Source organism: Tachyglossus aculeatus, chromosome 14 (genome assembly GCF_015852505.1).
Source record: "Tachyglossus aculeatus isolate mTacAcu1 chromosome 14, mTacAcu1.pri, whole genome shotgun sequence".
Lineage (NCBI taxonomy): Eukaryota > Metazoa > Chordata > Mammalia > Monotremata > Tachyglossidae > Tachyglossus > Tachyglossus aculeatus.
The window spans coordinates 527087-543991 of NC_052079.1; the positions used below are offsets into that span (position 1 = coordinate 527087).

At 47.9% G+C, this 16905-nt stretch overlaps 1 protein-coding gene across 4 annotated transcripts in view; it reads left to right on the forward strand.

Annotated features, from left to right (window-relative positions):
• The window catches only part of RTN1 (reticulon 1), a 54889-nt gene extending 38987 nt beyond the window's left edge, over positions 1-15902 (forward strand). For 3 of the 4 annotated variants that reach the window (XM_038756272.1, XM_038756273.1, XM_038756274.1), the window contains 6 exons: positions 9528-9735; positions 10319-10457; positions 11190-11259; positions 11690-11736; positions 11825-11883; positions 15116-15902. In XM_038756272.1, the coding sequence (XP_038612200.1) occupies positions 9528-9735; positions 10319-10457; positions 11190-11259; positions 11690-11736; positions 11825-11883; positions 15116-15158 (566 nt within the window). In that variant the 3' untranslated portion in view covers positions 15159-15902. Of the gene's footprint in view, positions 1-3415; positions 3487-9527; positions 9736-10318; positions 10458-11189; positions 11260-11689; positions 11737-11824; positions 11884-15115 lie in introns of those variants that run through there. The other variant, XM_038756275.1, reaches the window with a different exon arrangement.
• The last annotated feature ends 1003 nt before the right edge of the window (positions 15903-16905 follow it).

The following is a 16905-nucleotide window of genomic DNA, read 5'->3' on the forward strand; positions in this document are numbered from 1 at the left end:
GTTGTGCAAAGCAGCAGATATGGCGATAAGTATAATTTAGTGGAGGCCTGGAGCACAAGTAAGAGAATCAGTGGTGTGTTATTCGTTTGAGGGTGGAGGGAAGGAAGATTTAGCTTAAAATGGCTTCCTCCATCTTCAGATGTTTCTGAGGTATTCCAGGTTCTGTGAAGGAACGGCAAGAATGGAATGTGCTGAAACGAACTGTAACGAATCATGAAGATCAGTGAGTCCTTACAGAACCTCAACATTCATTTTGGCAACGCGTTTCATCCCTGCTGGGAGAAAGGACTTTTAGCTTGAAAAAGCTAATGTCCACCCATTTGCCCTCTGCTCTGCAGGACTGTTACTGCCTTTTGGGAATGGAGGCCAGTGTGAAAAACCAGACAACCCCATGGGGCTATGGCTCTCAGCACAACAAACAGTACATTTCTGGTTCTCAGGGACAGGGTTATTTTGTTGTAATTAGCTGGATGATTTTGGTCATTTAGACCAAATATAATAGGAGGCCAAAGCCTAAGCTACTGTCAGAGGCAAAGCTGGCAATTGAGCTTAAGGATTCTGTCCCGCTTTTTGCCCCTGCTCTTACCATTCATTCAATCGTATTTATTGAGTGCTCACTGTGTGCAGGGCACTGTACTAAGCGCTTACCACTGCAGGCACTGGCTGTGACCAGCGTGGAGAACCAGGCATTGGCTGAGCACCTACTGCATGCAGAACACTGTGCTAAGCACTTGCGCTTAAAGCTATCGATTTAGTAGGCACGATCACCAATCCAGAAGTTAATGGCAAAGAGTTTTCCCTGAGAAAAAAAAACACTGGCTATCCCTGTTGATCAGTGATACTGGCTAACTGTTCAATTTTTGACTTCCCTTAGCCTGGAGAGCACCACAGTGCCGTGGCGCTTACTCACCATGGCAAATAAAGTGCTGCAGGGAGGGGTCCTAACAGCTCCATTCCCAGGATTTAGTCTCACCAGCCCAGGTTTTTATTAAAAAAGAAAAGCAAATTGAAAATGCTTACCCCAACCCAAGCAGTGTTGGGTGAAAACATTTCCTCTAGGCTGCCATGTTTGGCACTAGAATGGATCGAATAGAAACATTTGAAAAATACTCCAGCACACTGCTACTCTTAAAGGAAATACTTGGGTCAGCCAGAGTGTTTAAAATTAAGTGATTCTCTTTTGGGGATAAGTTCCTGCGGAAATGAATATCGTTATCCAACATTTAAGCAAAAAATAGTCACAGAAGTACCTGCTTTATTTAGAATATGGTTGCCAGTGTAGATCCAAGTTTATGGTAAGCATATTTCTATAGAAAATTTCAGTTACACAGGTCAGACCCAGATGAATCTCAGGAAAAGAGGGAAACTATAGCGTATTGGCACCTTCTTCGGCCTTTAAAGTGGACGATTGGTCATTGTTTATGCACTGAGGAAACAGCCCAGGTATCAGCCGTCTGAAATGGCCTGGGCTCAAAATAGATCGAGCCTAGAAATGCAGCATTTGGAGAGACATTTTTGTGCTCCAAAATCATGTTCAACAGGGAGAATAAATAGAGCTGTACTTGGGTCTCAGAAATACGCCACTAATGATGAAATCCACCTCCAAGTCCGTGTGGGGCTGTAAAGGCCAATGTGGGTCCCTCAGGCCCAGCCACATTGTGCACACAAAAAAGCTCCTCCTTGTAGTGTTTTCATGCTTGATGTTTGCAGTGCCTGGTGGCTGTTTCCTCCTTCACCTCCTTGTATCTTGTAGTGGTTTTTATTGAGTGCTCACTGTGTTCAGAGCACTGTACTAAGCGCTTGGGAGAGTACAAGACAACAGAGATGGTTGACACATTCCCTGCCCACAACAAGCTCACATTCTAGAGGGGGAGACAAAGCATTTGCTCAGAAAGAGATACTCTTTCCCGACGGCAGCGTTCCACACTGGTCATTCCTTAGCAACTGCCTCCCAGTTTTCAGCTGGGATACAGCATTGTGTGAGGCTTTGTTGGAACCATAACCTTAAAACCCTCCCTTTGCCCTCCTGGCTATCAGCTTCCCAATGTCAGCAATCCATACGTTAGCCGTTTGGATATCCTGCTGCTCCTCATCTTCCTCAAGACATCATATGGCACTGAAAGTTGATACTGTTCATGGTAAATTGTAGCTAGGGCCGATTCTATCATTTCCCGCACGTCAGGGGCTCTGCCCAGGTGCCCTCTGACTTGGGAACAGAGACCATTTTTAGACCAGTTTTGCTAGCGGAACCTTGCCTACAGATACATAAAAATGTGCCTTACTTTCATGACCTGTTTGGGCTACAGGCAGACGTATGGACAAGTCTTATGGAAAAATACTTCTGGCTTAAAAAAAATGGCAGAAGGGTCCCGATCCACTTCCACTCAAAGAGGGGGACTGTAGTTACTTGTCAAAAGTAGGACTTCTGTCCTGGGAAGACCAGGGCTTATCAATCCAACTCGTTTTATGCCTTGAATTAAATCAAGCACTTAGCATGGTGCTTTGGCACTTTCTAAGCGCTAAGTACTATAAAAAAGCAACCCGACAGGAAGTGGTATCAAAACTTTTCCCAGTTCTTTAAAATCTAATCCAAGTGGAAGATTCGTTTTCCACTGCTTGCTTCCCTCCACACTATCTTTACCCTCTTACACACCCTCCACCTTCCCCTGGCCCTCCCTACATCCTCCCCCCATCTTACCTCCTTTTCATCATTTTCCAGCTCTGATTTGTTGGGGCAAACCCCTCAGTCCTAAAAATGGTCCCATCTCCATCTCACCAGTTGGAAGGGTTTGGGCTGAGTACCATGCTCCTGCACAAAGCACGTGCTTAATAAATACCATTTGATGGATTGGTTGAGTGGGTCCGTCAAATGGTATGGTAAAGCCAGACTCATCAACAGGTCACACCTTACCTTTCAGTCTTGTGTGACTTAACGTCTTCTGACTCTTTGCATTTTCCCATCCCCGGGTGATATCGGGCGAGACAGCTAGAACTAGAAGCAAACGCAAGATATGGAAAGTGTAGTTGTTGATTTTTCCTTTGTCCACCTAGGTTATCTGGGCAGAGAAGCTTCTAATAATAGAAACACGTGCGCATGCACATACACACATATACACATACCCTCCTCCCCCCACATATGGACATAGCTAACATGCCCGCCCTTATCAATCATTAGTCATTTTTCTGGCATTCCCATTTAGAAGGAGTGCTGACATTTTCCATTTGGCTGTGATACCAGCTAGAGTGTGGGTGCCGGGCTGGGTGGGGCCGGAGGGGCTAGGGGCTCCTGTGTTTGTTTATCGTTTTGGGGTTTTAAATGAGCAAAGCCTCCCGGAGTCTGGAAATCTGGCTGAACCCACAGTCGAGGTTTGACAGGCAGGGAAAGCTCCCCAGCGGCGAGCTCCTCCCCGACAGCCGGCCCTGTGGGTTTTGCTCCTGCTGTTGGGGCTTGTGGAGATGTGGAATCGTGGCCAATGGTGTGCCCGGGTGAGTTTTGTTTGGAGCTGTTCTCTTAATGGTGGGTCCTCCTGGCTTGAAAACCTTCGGCCGTACCCACAGTGCATTTTATCTGGATTATAACAGGTCGGATTTTATTGGGTGGTGGTGTATTATGGCTTTGATTGCAAACCATTTAGAGGGTAGTTGTTTCAGTCAGGTGTCCTGGGTGGGCGGTTTTCCGAACGGGCACTGGAGCTCCCTTGCTGTAAAGATCGCCCCAACAGTGGGCGTGAGGGGGGCATAGGATCTTCAAAACCACCACCTTCTTTTTGAAAAGAAGCCAATGGCACTCTTTTTATTTTGATGGTATTTGTTAAGCACTTACTATGTGCCAGGCACAGTATTAATTGCTGGGGTAGATACAAGCTAATCAGGTTGGATAAGGTCCCTGTCCCACATGGGGCTCACAGTCTTAATCCTCTATTTACAGATGAGGTAACAGGCCTAGGGAAGTGAAATGACTTGCTCAAGGTCACCCAGCAGACAAGTGGCAGAGCTGGGATTAGAACCCAGGTCCTCCTGACTCCCAGCCCTTGCTCTTTCCGTTAGGCCAGGCTGCTGCTGCTGCTGCTGACAGTGGTCTGTGCTGACACAGGGCCATGGGGATTGGGGAACAGAAGTTTCAGCAGGGCACAGAAGTCTGTGTGTGTGTGTTTGTGTGTGTCTGTGTGTGTGTGTGTGTGTGTGTGTGTGTTCTCCTCTAAAGCAATTTTGACTTTTAATTCTCATAAATAAAATTTTCATGACTAAGCCACCAGCTCTCCGGCTCCAGCTCATACATATTTAAAAGGCTTTCAAGAATATCCTCGCCGTATGGTGGACGGCACATAAAAATAGTGCAGGAGACTTGGCGGCTGCAGCACTCAGCAGCACAATCTATCGGATATGGTTTAAGCCACCTCTAGCTTTCTGCGGTTGCCAGTTCTGCGTGCCCTCACCTTGAAATTTCACCCAGGATTCGGTTGCTCTTTGGCTTTTATTGAAACCTTGAAGGGTTTCCTACATTTTCCTCTTTGGTGCTCAGTGAACTGGGGGGCGGAGATTGAATCAGAGCGGGTGCACTGACCACCTCGTTGCAACGTTTTCTCTATTCAGACTCAACGGTCACCGCAGACCTTGTCAAAACAAACCGGGGGGGATCTTGGGGAATTTAGGGGTGCAGTGCCAGTGGCCACTTGGGAGGCTTGCTGGTGGCCTTCAGCATGTCCTCTGGCTCCATCCCTTCTTGGTACATTAGTTTGCTCCCAGTGGATGGGAGAGAGAGAGAGAGAGAGATGTTGGCCCATGTCTTCTCCTGCCTCTTCTCTAGTGAGGCTCCCAAGGGTATGTGTGGGGAAGGCCAGAATGCCCTGGTAGCCTTCTTCTCCGGGCTGGGGCCCAGGCAATCTGCAGAACGGACCAGTTTTGTTGGTGACTTGGTGGTTTTCTGGCAGCTCGACAGACCTACCTTGATCCGTTGAGTTGTTTGGCTGGAAGGTGCCAGATCCAGCGTGGCAGGGCCAAATCCAAGGGGCTTCTGAACTGGACAGACCCCTCGGGTTGGGACGGACTGGTCTAAAGCAGCACATGGGGATCTCTCTGGGGCCGGCACCTGTGGCAGGTGGGCCAGGTCAAGATGGGCTCCCACCGTTTCCAAGGAAGTTGCCAGGAGACAGAGGAAGGGAGATATCCTTCTGAGCTCCTGAGGGTAGTCTGGCCTGCCATTTTCTGCCCGCAGCACTCATATATATAAAACAAATAAATTACAGTTAGAGATATATACATATATATTTATTTATTTTTTATTTATATCAATGTCTATTTTAGACTGTGAGCCCAATGTTGGGTAGGGACTGGCTCTATATGTTGCCAGTTTGTACTTCCCAAGCGCTTAGTACAGTGCTCTGCACATAGTAAGCGCTCAATAAATATGATTGATTGATGTCTATCTCCCCCTCTAGACTGTAAGCTTGTTGTGGGCAGGGAATGTATCTATTTATTGTTGTATTCTCCCAAGTGCTCAGTACAGTGCTCTGCACACATTTAGCACTCAGTAAATATGATTGACTGACTGATTGACTGCCTTGAAGGATGCCGGGTTTTAGAACCTTCTTCAGAAACTACACAAAAATTCCCACTCTCCTGATTTGGCCGCTAAAGAACTTCAGTTCTCTGAAGCTGAACACAAAATACTTCAGAGTTAACACCTCCTTATTTCAGGAGATGATTCTTCCTCCTCTCCCCAGAGTCCTTCCACCTCTTAGCAGACTAATCAGCCTGTTTATACTCAGATGAACTTTCACTGACCTTCTCCATTAACTCCTTGGTTCTTCTGGCTACCGTTTCTGTTCCATCGGTCTAAGGCAGGGTTTGGGCAGCTGCTGAGTCTTTCAGAGTCAGGATCCTCCTGCTCACTGGTACTATTTTAAGTAGCCATCAGAAGACATTAAAATGCCAATCGCATCATCGTACGGAAAGGGCAGGCAATAGCCAGCCCCCTTTTGTCCTCAAAGTGAAATTATCACCAAATTGATTGACTTAACATGCCAAATTAAGGAAAGAGAGAGAAAGAGAGACAGAGAGAGAGATGTTGATGTGATGATGGCATTTATTAAGCACTTACTATGTGCAAAGCACTGTTCTAAGCACTGGGGAGGTTACAAGGTGATCAGGTTGTCCCACGGGGGGCTCACAGTCTTAATCCCCATTTTACAGATGAGGTAACTGAGGCACAGAGAAGTTGTGACTTGCCCAAAGTCACACAGCTGACAATTGGTGGAGCCGGGATTTGAACCCATGACCTCTGACTCCAAAGCCCGCGCTCTTTTCCACTGAGCCACCCTGCTTTGCATCTGGGCTCGAGCAGTCTTATTTAGGAATGGATTGGGCAGAGAGAGTGGAAGAGAGAGAGAGAGAAAGGTCTCGGGGTCAGAAGGACCTGTGTTTTAATCCTATCTCTGACACTTTTCTGTTGTGAGACCTTTGGACAAATCACTTAACTTCTCTGTGCCTCAGTTACCTCATCTGACAAATGGGGATTCAAACTATGAGCCCCATGAGGGACATGGACTGGGTCCAACCTGACCAGTTTGTTTCTACCCCAGTATTCACTACAGTGCCTGGTACATAGTAAGTGCTTACCAGAGAGAGAGAGAGAGAGAGAGAGAGGTCTTCACATTCACAGATCAATCAATCAATCAATCAATCATATTTATTGAGCGCTTACTGTGTGCAGAGCACTGTACTAAGCGCTTGGGAAGTACAGGTTGGCAGATGTCACTTCTACGGTGAGACTTCATCCACGTATCAGTCTGCCAAAACTTCATTCAGATTTATTGGGCACCTACAGTGTGTAACGTGGTACTGAGGCCTTCTCTGTGGCAAAGCCCTGAACCGGGCTATAGCTGTGGGCAGAGTACTGTAATGGGTGCCTTCTTTGAGCTGAGTGCTCAACCGGGTGTCTATTTATGTACAGAGAACTGTACTAGACACTTGGAAGAGAACAATAAAAGTGAAAGACATGGACTGTGTCCTAAATCAGTCATGTCCAAACTGGATCCATGGAAAGATTCTAGGGCCCTTTACCTGGTCCTTCCCCAGTCAGGGTGACCAATCCATTCCTAAATAAGACTGCCCCAAGCCCAGATGCGAAGCAGCGTGGCTCAGTGGAAAAGAGCACGGGCTTTGGAGTCAGAGCTCATGGGTACAAGTCCCGGCTCCACCAACTGTCAGCTGTGTGACTTTGGGCAAGTCACAACTTCTCTGTGCCTCAGTTCCCTCATCTGTAAAATGGGGATTAAGACTGGGAGCCCCCCGTGGAACAACCTGATCACCTTGTAACCTCCCCAACGCTTAGAACAGTGCTTTGCACATAGTAAGCACTTCATAAATGCCATTATTATTATTATTATTATTACTGTCCCTTCTGCAACAGCTTATGTGACTTGGGCTTTGTAGCTGAGAGGTGGGTGGAGGGGAAAAGAGTGGGATGGAGTGAAAGGGACAGAGAGGCAGCTTCGGAGCCCCAAGCTTTCTGAGACATGTAGTCCCTGCAGCCCTGTCCAGATGTGGGCAATGTTACTAGTCTCACCGCCCAGAAGTACTCTGGAGGAAGTAGCAGCAGTGGCCAGGACATGGGGCCTCATCTCAGCAGAGAATCTGGTTCAGAAAAGCCAGAGGAACCACCCTCGAGATCACTCGCTTCTCCTCCTAAGGTTCCACTCCAGTTGTAGCCTAATACATTGTCAAATAGTCCAGCTTACCAGCACCTTGCCGTGAATCTGATAGGAAGGGTGACTTACGTCAAAGTTTCAAAGTTTACCCACATTTATAGCTGGAAGCCTATATGTAGCCCTTTAAGAAATGTCCCCTTTCACCCTTCCCCCCCACCCCACCATGCCTTGAGGTACAGAGCCACACTACTCTCCAAAGGCGGCCCCATCCGCTGTAATGGGACAGTATAAAAAAAAATTTCCTAAGCCTTCTTAGGTCTGATAGGATTAACTTGTGTTTGCCCCAGTGCTTAATATGTGCATGGCACCCAGTAAACACTGAAAAAAATACCATCATTAATAAATACCAGGAGTAACGTCAGGCATCGAGGCATGGCAGTCAGATTGGTTAGATGGCAGTCACTAGGACAATTGAGATCCAGGTTATGGTGGGTTGTCAGAAACCACATTGATAGGACAGGATTTTCCCTGAACACAGTTAATGACAGCCAGCTTCAAACCTGGGCAAGCCAGAAAACATCTTCCCTCCCTCGCTCCCTTCCTCCATCCTCCTTTCCCTGTCTCCCTCCTTCCCTCCCTGTCTTTCTTCCTCCCTCTTATTCCCTCTCTCCCCCACTTCTTTTCCTCTCTCTGTCTCTCTCTACCTCTTTCCCTCCCTCCTTTTCTCCCTCCTTCTTTCTCTGCCTCTTTCCATACTTCCTTCCCTCCCCCCTGTTCCTTCTTCCTTTTCCCCCTCCCTTATCCATTGGACTAGTGCAATTTCAATCTGAAACTAGCAGGTAGTAGGAGCCGGGCAGGTTTCAGCGTCAATCTTGCTCAGCCTGTCAGATGCCATCTACCTCTGGGTGTCTCCTTCCCTCTTTTCCCTCGCCCTTTTCACACTGAATGATTCATTTCTCAGAGAAAAGAAGTGTCTTGGTTCTGATGATGATCAGTTCCACCCATTTCCTACTCAGCCCTTGGCCCTGGTTTGGGGTGATGCGAAATGGCACAAGTGGCACAAGCGGCTGGTGTCAAGAGACTTTATGATGGCACCAGAAACAAAGTCAACCAGGTGGCATTGATTGATGGGCACGCCCCAAGGGGAATTCTCGGGCAGTGGCTTGGAGTTGGAGCCCAAGCTCTGGGATATATATATATATACATATATATATACACATATATATATACACATATATATACATATATATATATGTATGTGCTCCAAGCTCTGGGATATATATGTATAATAATAATAATAATAATGATGGCATTTATTAAGCACTTACTATGTGCAAAGCACTGTTCTAAGCGCTGGGGAGGTTACAAGGTGATCAGGTTGTCCCACATGGGGCTCACAGTCTTCATCCCCATTTTACAGATGAGGTCACTGAGGCCCAGAGAAGTGAAGTGACTTACCCAAAGTCACCCAGTTGACAAGTGGCGGAGCCGGCATTTGAACCCATGACCTCTGACTCCAAAGCCTGTGCTCTTTCCACTGAGCCACGCTGCTTCTATATAATAATAATGATGGCATTTATTAAGCACCTACTATGTGCAAGGCACTGTTCTAAGCGCTGGGGAGGTTACAAGGTGATCAGGTTGTCCCACAGGGGGCTCACAGTCTTAATCCCCAGTTTTCAGATGAGGTAACGGAGGCACAGAGAAGTTAAGTGACTTGCCCACAGTCACACGGCTGACAATTGGCAGAGCTGGGATTTGAACCCATGACCTCTGACTCCAAAGCCCGTGTTCTTTCCACAGAGCCACGCTGCATCTTGTGTATGTATATACAATGTATGTATATACATCTGTCCGTACGTATGTCCACTCCCACAGCTATTGACCTGCTGTATTGGCGCGACATTAAGCAGACGGGGATCGTATTTGGAAGCTTCCTGCTGCTGCTGTTCTCCCTGACGCAGTTCAGCGTGGTCAGCGTGGTGGCCTACCTCGCCCTGGCTGCGCTCTCCGCCACCATCAGCTTCAGAATCTACAAGTCGGTCCTACAAGCCGTGCAGAAAACGGACGAAGGCCACCCGTTCAAGTGAGCACTCGGGGCCGAGGGCGGTGGCCGGGGGTGGCTTGCCCAGGCCGCTCAGGCCTCCCGATCTGTGGCAGGGCAGGGCGGGGTGAGGGTGACGGTTGGCGGGCATATTCCTCCAGGGCCCCAGTTGTCCCGAAACATGGGGCCGCCGGCCCTCCTGACAAACCCCACGTTATTGAGGGTGAACGCTGCATGGTTCTCGGGAGGGCGTTCCCCGGTGCTGCCACCGTGTCCCCACCCTGACGCGGGGAGAGGACCGAGGCGCTCGGCTGAATCAGGGCATCTAGAGTGGCTGATAATGAGTTGGCCCTTCTCCCGCCAACCCGCCGCTGCCAACTCTCAGCTCCATAGGGCTTGCCCAGGAACCCAGCCTGCAGTCGCCCTCTTCGTCATGATCAGCCCTTGAGGTGGAACAGGTGGGCACGTGGTGCTGACACTAAAATGGAGACAAACAACTGTGAGATCCCATCATCTGGGTGATTGGCTTTGGGAGGAAAACTAAACTGGAAATGAAATGCCAGCAGGCCAGAGTACTGGAGTCTATCTGTTCGCCTATCTATCTGTCTGTCTGTTCGTTTGGCAGAGCCTACTTGGAGCTGGAGATTTCTCTCTCCCAAGACCAGATTCAGAAGTACACGGACTGCCTGCAGTTGTATGTCAACAGCACCGTGAAGGAACTGAGAAGGCTCTTCCTGGTCCAGGACCTTGTGGATTCCTTAAAAGTATGACTTTTTTGTGGTATTTGTTAAGCCTTTATTTGTGCCAGGTACTAAGTCCCTGGGGTGGATACAAAATAATCAGGTGGGACACGGTCCCTGTCCCACATGGGGCGCACAGTCTTAATGCCCATTTTACAGATGAGGTAGACTGAGGCCCAGAGAAGTGAAGTGACTTGCCCAAAGTCACAAGGCAGACAAGTTATGTTGCCAACTTGTATTTCCCAAGCGCTTAGTACAGTGCTCTGCACACAGTAAGCGCTCAATAAATACGACTGAATGAATGAATGAAAGTGGTGGAGCCGGGATTAGAACCCAGGTCCTTCTGAATCCCAAGCCTGTGCTCTATCCAATAGGCCACACTGCTTCCACACCAACAATTCATTCTGGGGCCTTTCCTAAAGAAGCAGCACCGAGAGCTTGTTTTAGTGGAGCCTGTGAGTTCTGGGCTGCAAAACACGCTACTTTCAAACTCACCGTGGAAGAGACTCAGCTCTAGATGGGGGAAGGGGGCCCCTAATCACCAACCCCATCCTCAGAGGTTTTCTGGGTTGCCGTTTGTAATCACGTTATCAGGCAACCACAATAGCAATGATAACCCCTAGTATTTGTGCAGAATGTCCTGAGGACATTCCATCTGCTCGACCATGCTCAGCGCAATCGTTAAGGGAAGCCATTTCTGTTTGTCACGCAAGCTCTGGGGGCTCTTGAGACTCTAACACTCCTGTTCCACATCAGTTTGCAGTGCTGATGTGGCTGCTGACCTATGTGGGGGCTCTCTTCAATGGCCTGACGCTGCTCATCATGGGTAAGGGCCACTTCTGCCTGCTTTGGTGTCTTCTGTGCTACCCCCTGTCCCTTCCTTCGCTGATTCCCCCTTTCTGGATCTCCTGACTCTCCTCCTTCTGGATCCCCGTCCTTGTCCCTGTCCCCTCAGTTCCTAATAACTGGATCGAAACCAGAGATGATCTCCAGCCAGGAAGCACCGGCCTTCCCCTTGAACAGTCTGGTGTCCATTCCAGATTCACTTTTCACCCAATGGCCTCTGCCCCAGCAGCTTTGGCTGTTTCCACGGAGCTCTCTCTCCAGCAGTGATTTCAAAGATCATCTTTCCCAGAACCTGCTGATGAAAATAATGTCCTCCTGCTTTCCTCACGTGCCTCCTGAAATACGGACGTGCTGATGAACGGGAGCGCGACTCAGAATCCTGAAATGACTGTGCATTTTTCCCTCCCCAGCTGTGGTGTCCATGTTTACCCTGCCGGTAGTGTATGTCAAGCACCAGGTAAGTTCAGCGTGACGATAATGCCGCGGCCCTTGTCACGCAACAGAGGTTTGGCCTCGTAGTCCTGACCCTCCTTGTGTCTCTGCAGGCTCAGGTGGATCAATATTTGGGGCTCGTGAGGACTCACATCAATGCTGTCGTGGGGAAGTAAGTTCTGCTGCACATTTTCTAAAAATCACTCTTGCTTAAAGGAATAAAATGATCTTAGTAGTCTTTAAGTTATTTCTTGATGATAATGATATAACATATTAAGGGCTTCCTGTGGGCCAAGAACTGTGCGAAGCCTTGGGACAGATGACAAGATAATCAGACAGGATGCAGTCCCTGGCCTATACCGGTCCCATGGTCTAAGAGGGAGGGAGAGGCAGAGGGCAAGATACCAGTCCCCATTTTACAGGTGAGGAAATTGAGGCCCAGAGAAGTTGAGAGACTTTTCCAAGGTCACACAGCAGGGCAGTAGCAGAGCCACGACTAGAGTCAGGGTTCCTCAGACTCCTAGGCCGGTGTTGTTTCCACTAAGCCACCCTTGCTGTCTCTTGATTTGATTGGTTACATTGTATTTTTTGCCGTTAAACCGGTTGGGGTGCAAATTGAAGCATTTGGAGGAGCAGGGTGACCTAGTGGAAAGAACACCAGCCTAGGAGTCAGAGGACCTGGGTTCTAATCCCAGCTTTGCCTTTAACTTCTCTGTTCTTCAGTTTCCTCCTCTGTAAAATGTGAATTCAGTGCCTGTTCTCCCTCCCCACGTGGGACAGAGACTCTGTTCGACCTGATTAACTCGTACCTACCCCAGCACTTAGAACAGTTCTTGACACATAATAAGCACTGGACAAATACAATAATTCTTATTGAAGTTTTAAATGATATTTGGGTGCCAATCCTATGCTATTGGCTAATCTAGCGCCAAAATCTGTTTGACCGTCAATAGAACGTACAGCCCTGAAATCCCAGAATCATTACCTAGAATCAAAGTGTACTGTAAAGCCACAGCAGGGAACTTCTGGGGCCCCAAGTGAATTCAATCAATCAGTGGTATTTATTGAGCAATTACTGTGTGCAGAGTACTGTACTGAACACTTGGGAGAGTTAAATATAACGAGCTGAAGAAAACCCCAAGTGAAAGCCCTGGGCCACACTAGGCCAGTATATCTCTGCTGGTAGCACCTTGTTCAGTTTTGCCCTCTCCAAGCCAGGTGGAGTGATTACAGCTCAATTCTTATTTCACTGACTCTCAGGGATGCTCCAGATTTCTATTTGTTCATCTGAAAAACGGTTATTCTGAAAACGCTTTCCTGTAGTTAAGCACTACAGATGCACAAACAGACTCTGTTCTTATAAATATAAAAGGTGTTACTGTGGTGTTTGTTAAAGAGGGAGTTTGTGGCAGCCGTAAGTTTGCATTGTGAAGAAACACCCCCTCTCTGTCATTCTAGTCCGTCAAGATGAATTGTTCATTAGCATGTAGACGAAAAATCCAAACATCCACAGCTAAAGTAGTTAAACAACTTTGTGTGTGTGTATAAGGGGTTGGGGGTGGGCCCTTAAACCTTCTCCAGTAATTCAGTGAACAGTGGGGTTATTAATCTGGCATAGACTTTCCCCAGATGAAAAGGTTCTGTCAGTTATTTGGGGATTCTAAATCAAAAAGGCCACCTCATTCATCTTCCTTAGACAAGATCCAGGATGAGAACCAACCAATGGCATTTATTGAGTGCTCACTGTGTGCAGAGCACTGTAGTAAGTGCTTGTTTATTTATTTTACTTGTACATATCTATTCTATTTATTTTATTTTGTTAGTATGTTTGGTTTTGTTCTCTGTCTCCCCCTTTTAGACTGTGAGCCCACTGTTGGGTAGGGACTGTCTCTATATGTTGCCAAATTGTACTTCCCAAGCGCTTAGTACAGTGCTCTGCACACAGTAAGCGCTAAATAAATACAATTGATTGATAGTAAGTGCTTGGGAGAGTACAGTATAACAGAGTTGGTAGGCACATTCCCTGTCCATAAGTATCACTAGCCCCAAGTTATCGTTAAGCCACGGGTATATGACTCTCCCTCCCGGCACCCTCCCGAAAACAATTCTTAAGACTTCTCAGTCCTGGAAGCGATGTCCACTGCCTGTCCTGTTCAGCCCGTCCTCCACACCCACGGAGGGAGGGAGCGGGCTACCGCAAACTGCAGAGATTTCCCTCAATCAACCTATCGACGGTATAGAATGAGCGCTGCTGGGTGCAGGGTACTGTACTAAACGCTTGAGAGAGTACAATAGAGTTAGAAGCACGATCCCTGCCCTCAAAGAGCTGGCAGTGGGGCTGATTTATGGTGGAGTGGGAGAGTATGCCCACTCCCTCAGCTGGGAGCCGACTGCCCAGCAGATTGGCTCTGTGCCCCGAGCATGGTCGTGCCCAGCCTGGGCCCTGGGCCATTTTGGAGTGCGGCAGTGGGGACGTAGTCACTGCAATTCCACTGCAGGCACTGCATCTTCAGACCCCACCCAACAACCCTGGAACAGCCCTGAAAGAGGCACAGTGAGGAGGGGCTGTGCGGAGCCCTTTTTTTTTTTTGGCTGGAAGCAAGCGGGTCACCTTTTCAGAGTGGAAAATAAGGGGTGGAGCGAAGGTGAGTGTTCCTACTACTCAGCTCCCAAGGTGGGAAGCAGGGCCGCTGGGAGGCCAGTGAAAAGAAGAGAACCAATTGCTTAGTGACGTCAACTAGACCCAAAACCAATGAAAATAAAAGAATCCATTAAGGCCTTCTTGAGAAGCTGGGAGACCATTAAGAAGTTGGGATGTCCTAGCCTTTAATGCTTTCTATGGGCAAACAAATTTCCCATCCCCTCCCAGCTTGCAGCCTTCTCCTCTGCCCTACCCAAAGCTCCAGGAGGGCAGGGATCGTGTTTTCTCATCCTACAGTACTCCTGCAAAGCCCCCAGTTCTGTGTTCCGCAAACAGCAGGCGCTCCATCAATACTATTGATTGATTGAAGACTGAGAGCACATTAGAGAAGCACATAGTGTTGTGGATAGAGCATGGAACTGAGAGTCAGAAGGACCTGGGTTCTAATTCCAGCCCCACCACTTGTCTTCTGTGTGACTCTGGGCAAGTCACTTCACTTCTCAGGGCTTCAGTTACCTCATCCGTAAAATGCCATTTGGGGAAGGGACTGTGTCCAACCTGATTAGCTTGTATTTACCCCAGTGCCTGGCACACCGTAAGAGCTTAACAACTACCACAATTATTATTACTGTTATTGTTGTTATCTTGGAAGGAAATCTGTGGCCTAGATCATGCCTCTGGACAAACGGAATAACGAAACCATGAGGAGATTTTCTTAAGTACCAATTTGTGATGCACTGACTTCTGATTCATTTATTTCCAGGATTCAGGCTAAAATCCCAGGAGCCAAAAGGCAGGCAGAGTAAACTGGACCGTCAGACTGGTAAAAGAACCAGCGACCCCCGCAGCGGTCTCTGTTTGTAAATTGGTTGTGCCGTTCTCTCTCCCCCACTCTATGATCTTAGAAACATAAACGTCAGGGGCCCATGTTTTTTAGGCTGCTCCCGCCCCCTTAGAAGCCTTGCAATCCCTTGTGTCAAGCACTAAAGTAGTAAAGAAAAAAAAGTGTACTAGATGTGGTTTTCATTTTGTGTTGCTTCCGAAGTGCATGATGGCGAGAGCCCGAATACCATTTCTTTGTTCCTCCTTTCCCTCTTGGCAGTGCTTAGTAACCGGTCCAATTCCCCGAGGCTTGGTCTTTCTCGCTTAGTGCACTGATGCAATAGTGAAAATTGCTTCTATGTCACTGAGGTGCTGGCTAGTCCTCTTTGGTAATTTTATCTAGACTTGTAGCCTGCTGTTTAGTGTTTCCCCGCACGCACACACACACAAACACACACACCCGCCACAAAGATGAACAGCACTCTGAAACTCTGTTTTGTATGACTTTGAGGAAAAACAAAAGAGACAAACGTAACAAGCTCCCAGCACTTTGCTGTACTGGACCGACAGGCTGATTTCCAGGTATGGTAACCCGAGCGCCTGGCTTGTTAACTTTATTACCATTTGTATTCCTTTCTCTGTAGTTCTTAATGGACTTAATTATGGACTCTGAATATTTGCACTTATGTACTTGATACTGAATGCAGAAATAAATGTTACTAAATGTAGACAGTTCTTCTTTCGTGCTTTTCCAAATTCTCCAAGAGAGGGAGCTGGTTAATTTCCCAGCCACAGGTTTCAGGGAAGGGAATTCAAACATGCTTATTCCAAGGTGTCTTGCCTCAGTGTAAATCCTTCCAGCCTAAATCCTGCACCACCCTCTCTGCCTCCACCAGAGAGGGGCCCTGTGGCAGTGCCCACGTCCAAAAAGAACAACAGGTGGTCAGGGCAGCCTGGCACCTCCTGAACTTCCACCAAGGCACACAATCTCCCAGCTGTAATCCTGGCTCATATCGACTGAAGGAAATGACTTGGAGCTGATCCAGAGATATCAATCAATCAAGCCATGGGATTTACTGAGCACCGACTGCGCATGGTGCACTCTACTTAGTGCTTAGGGTAAGCAATGACATTTTTTCATTCCCCACTGTGGGTAATACACTGTAAGAAGAAGTTAAGGTAATGATAATAATGGCATTTGTTAAGTGCTTACTATGTGTGAAGCACTGTTCTAAGCGCTAGGGGGGATACAAGGTGATCAGGTTGTCCCACGTGGGACTCACAGTCTTAATCAGCGTGGCTCAGTGGGAAAAGCCTGGGCTTTGGAGTCAGAGGTGGTGGGTTCAAATCCCAGCTCCGCCAGTTGTCAGCTGTGTGACTTTGGGCAAGTCACTTAACTTCCCTGTGCCTCAGTTACCTCATCTGTAAAATGGGGATTAAGACTGTGAGCCCCCCATGGGACAACCTGATCACCTCGTTACCTCCCCAGCACTTAGAACAGTGCTTTGCACATAGTAAGCGCTTAATAAATGCCATTATTATTATTATTAATCCCCATTTTACAGATGAGGGAACTGAGGCTCAGAGAAGTTAAGTGGCTTGCCCAAGGTCACACAGCAGACGTGGCGGACCCGGGATTAGAACCCATGACCTCTGGTTCCCAAGCCCGTGCTCTTTCCACTGGGCCACGCTGCTTCTCAACGTAAACGTGAGATCTTTCCAGGTAACAAA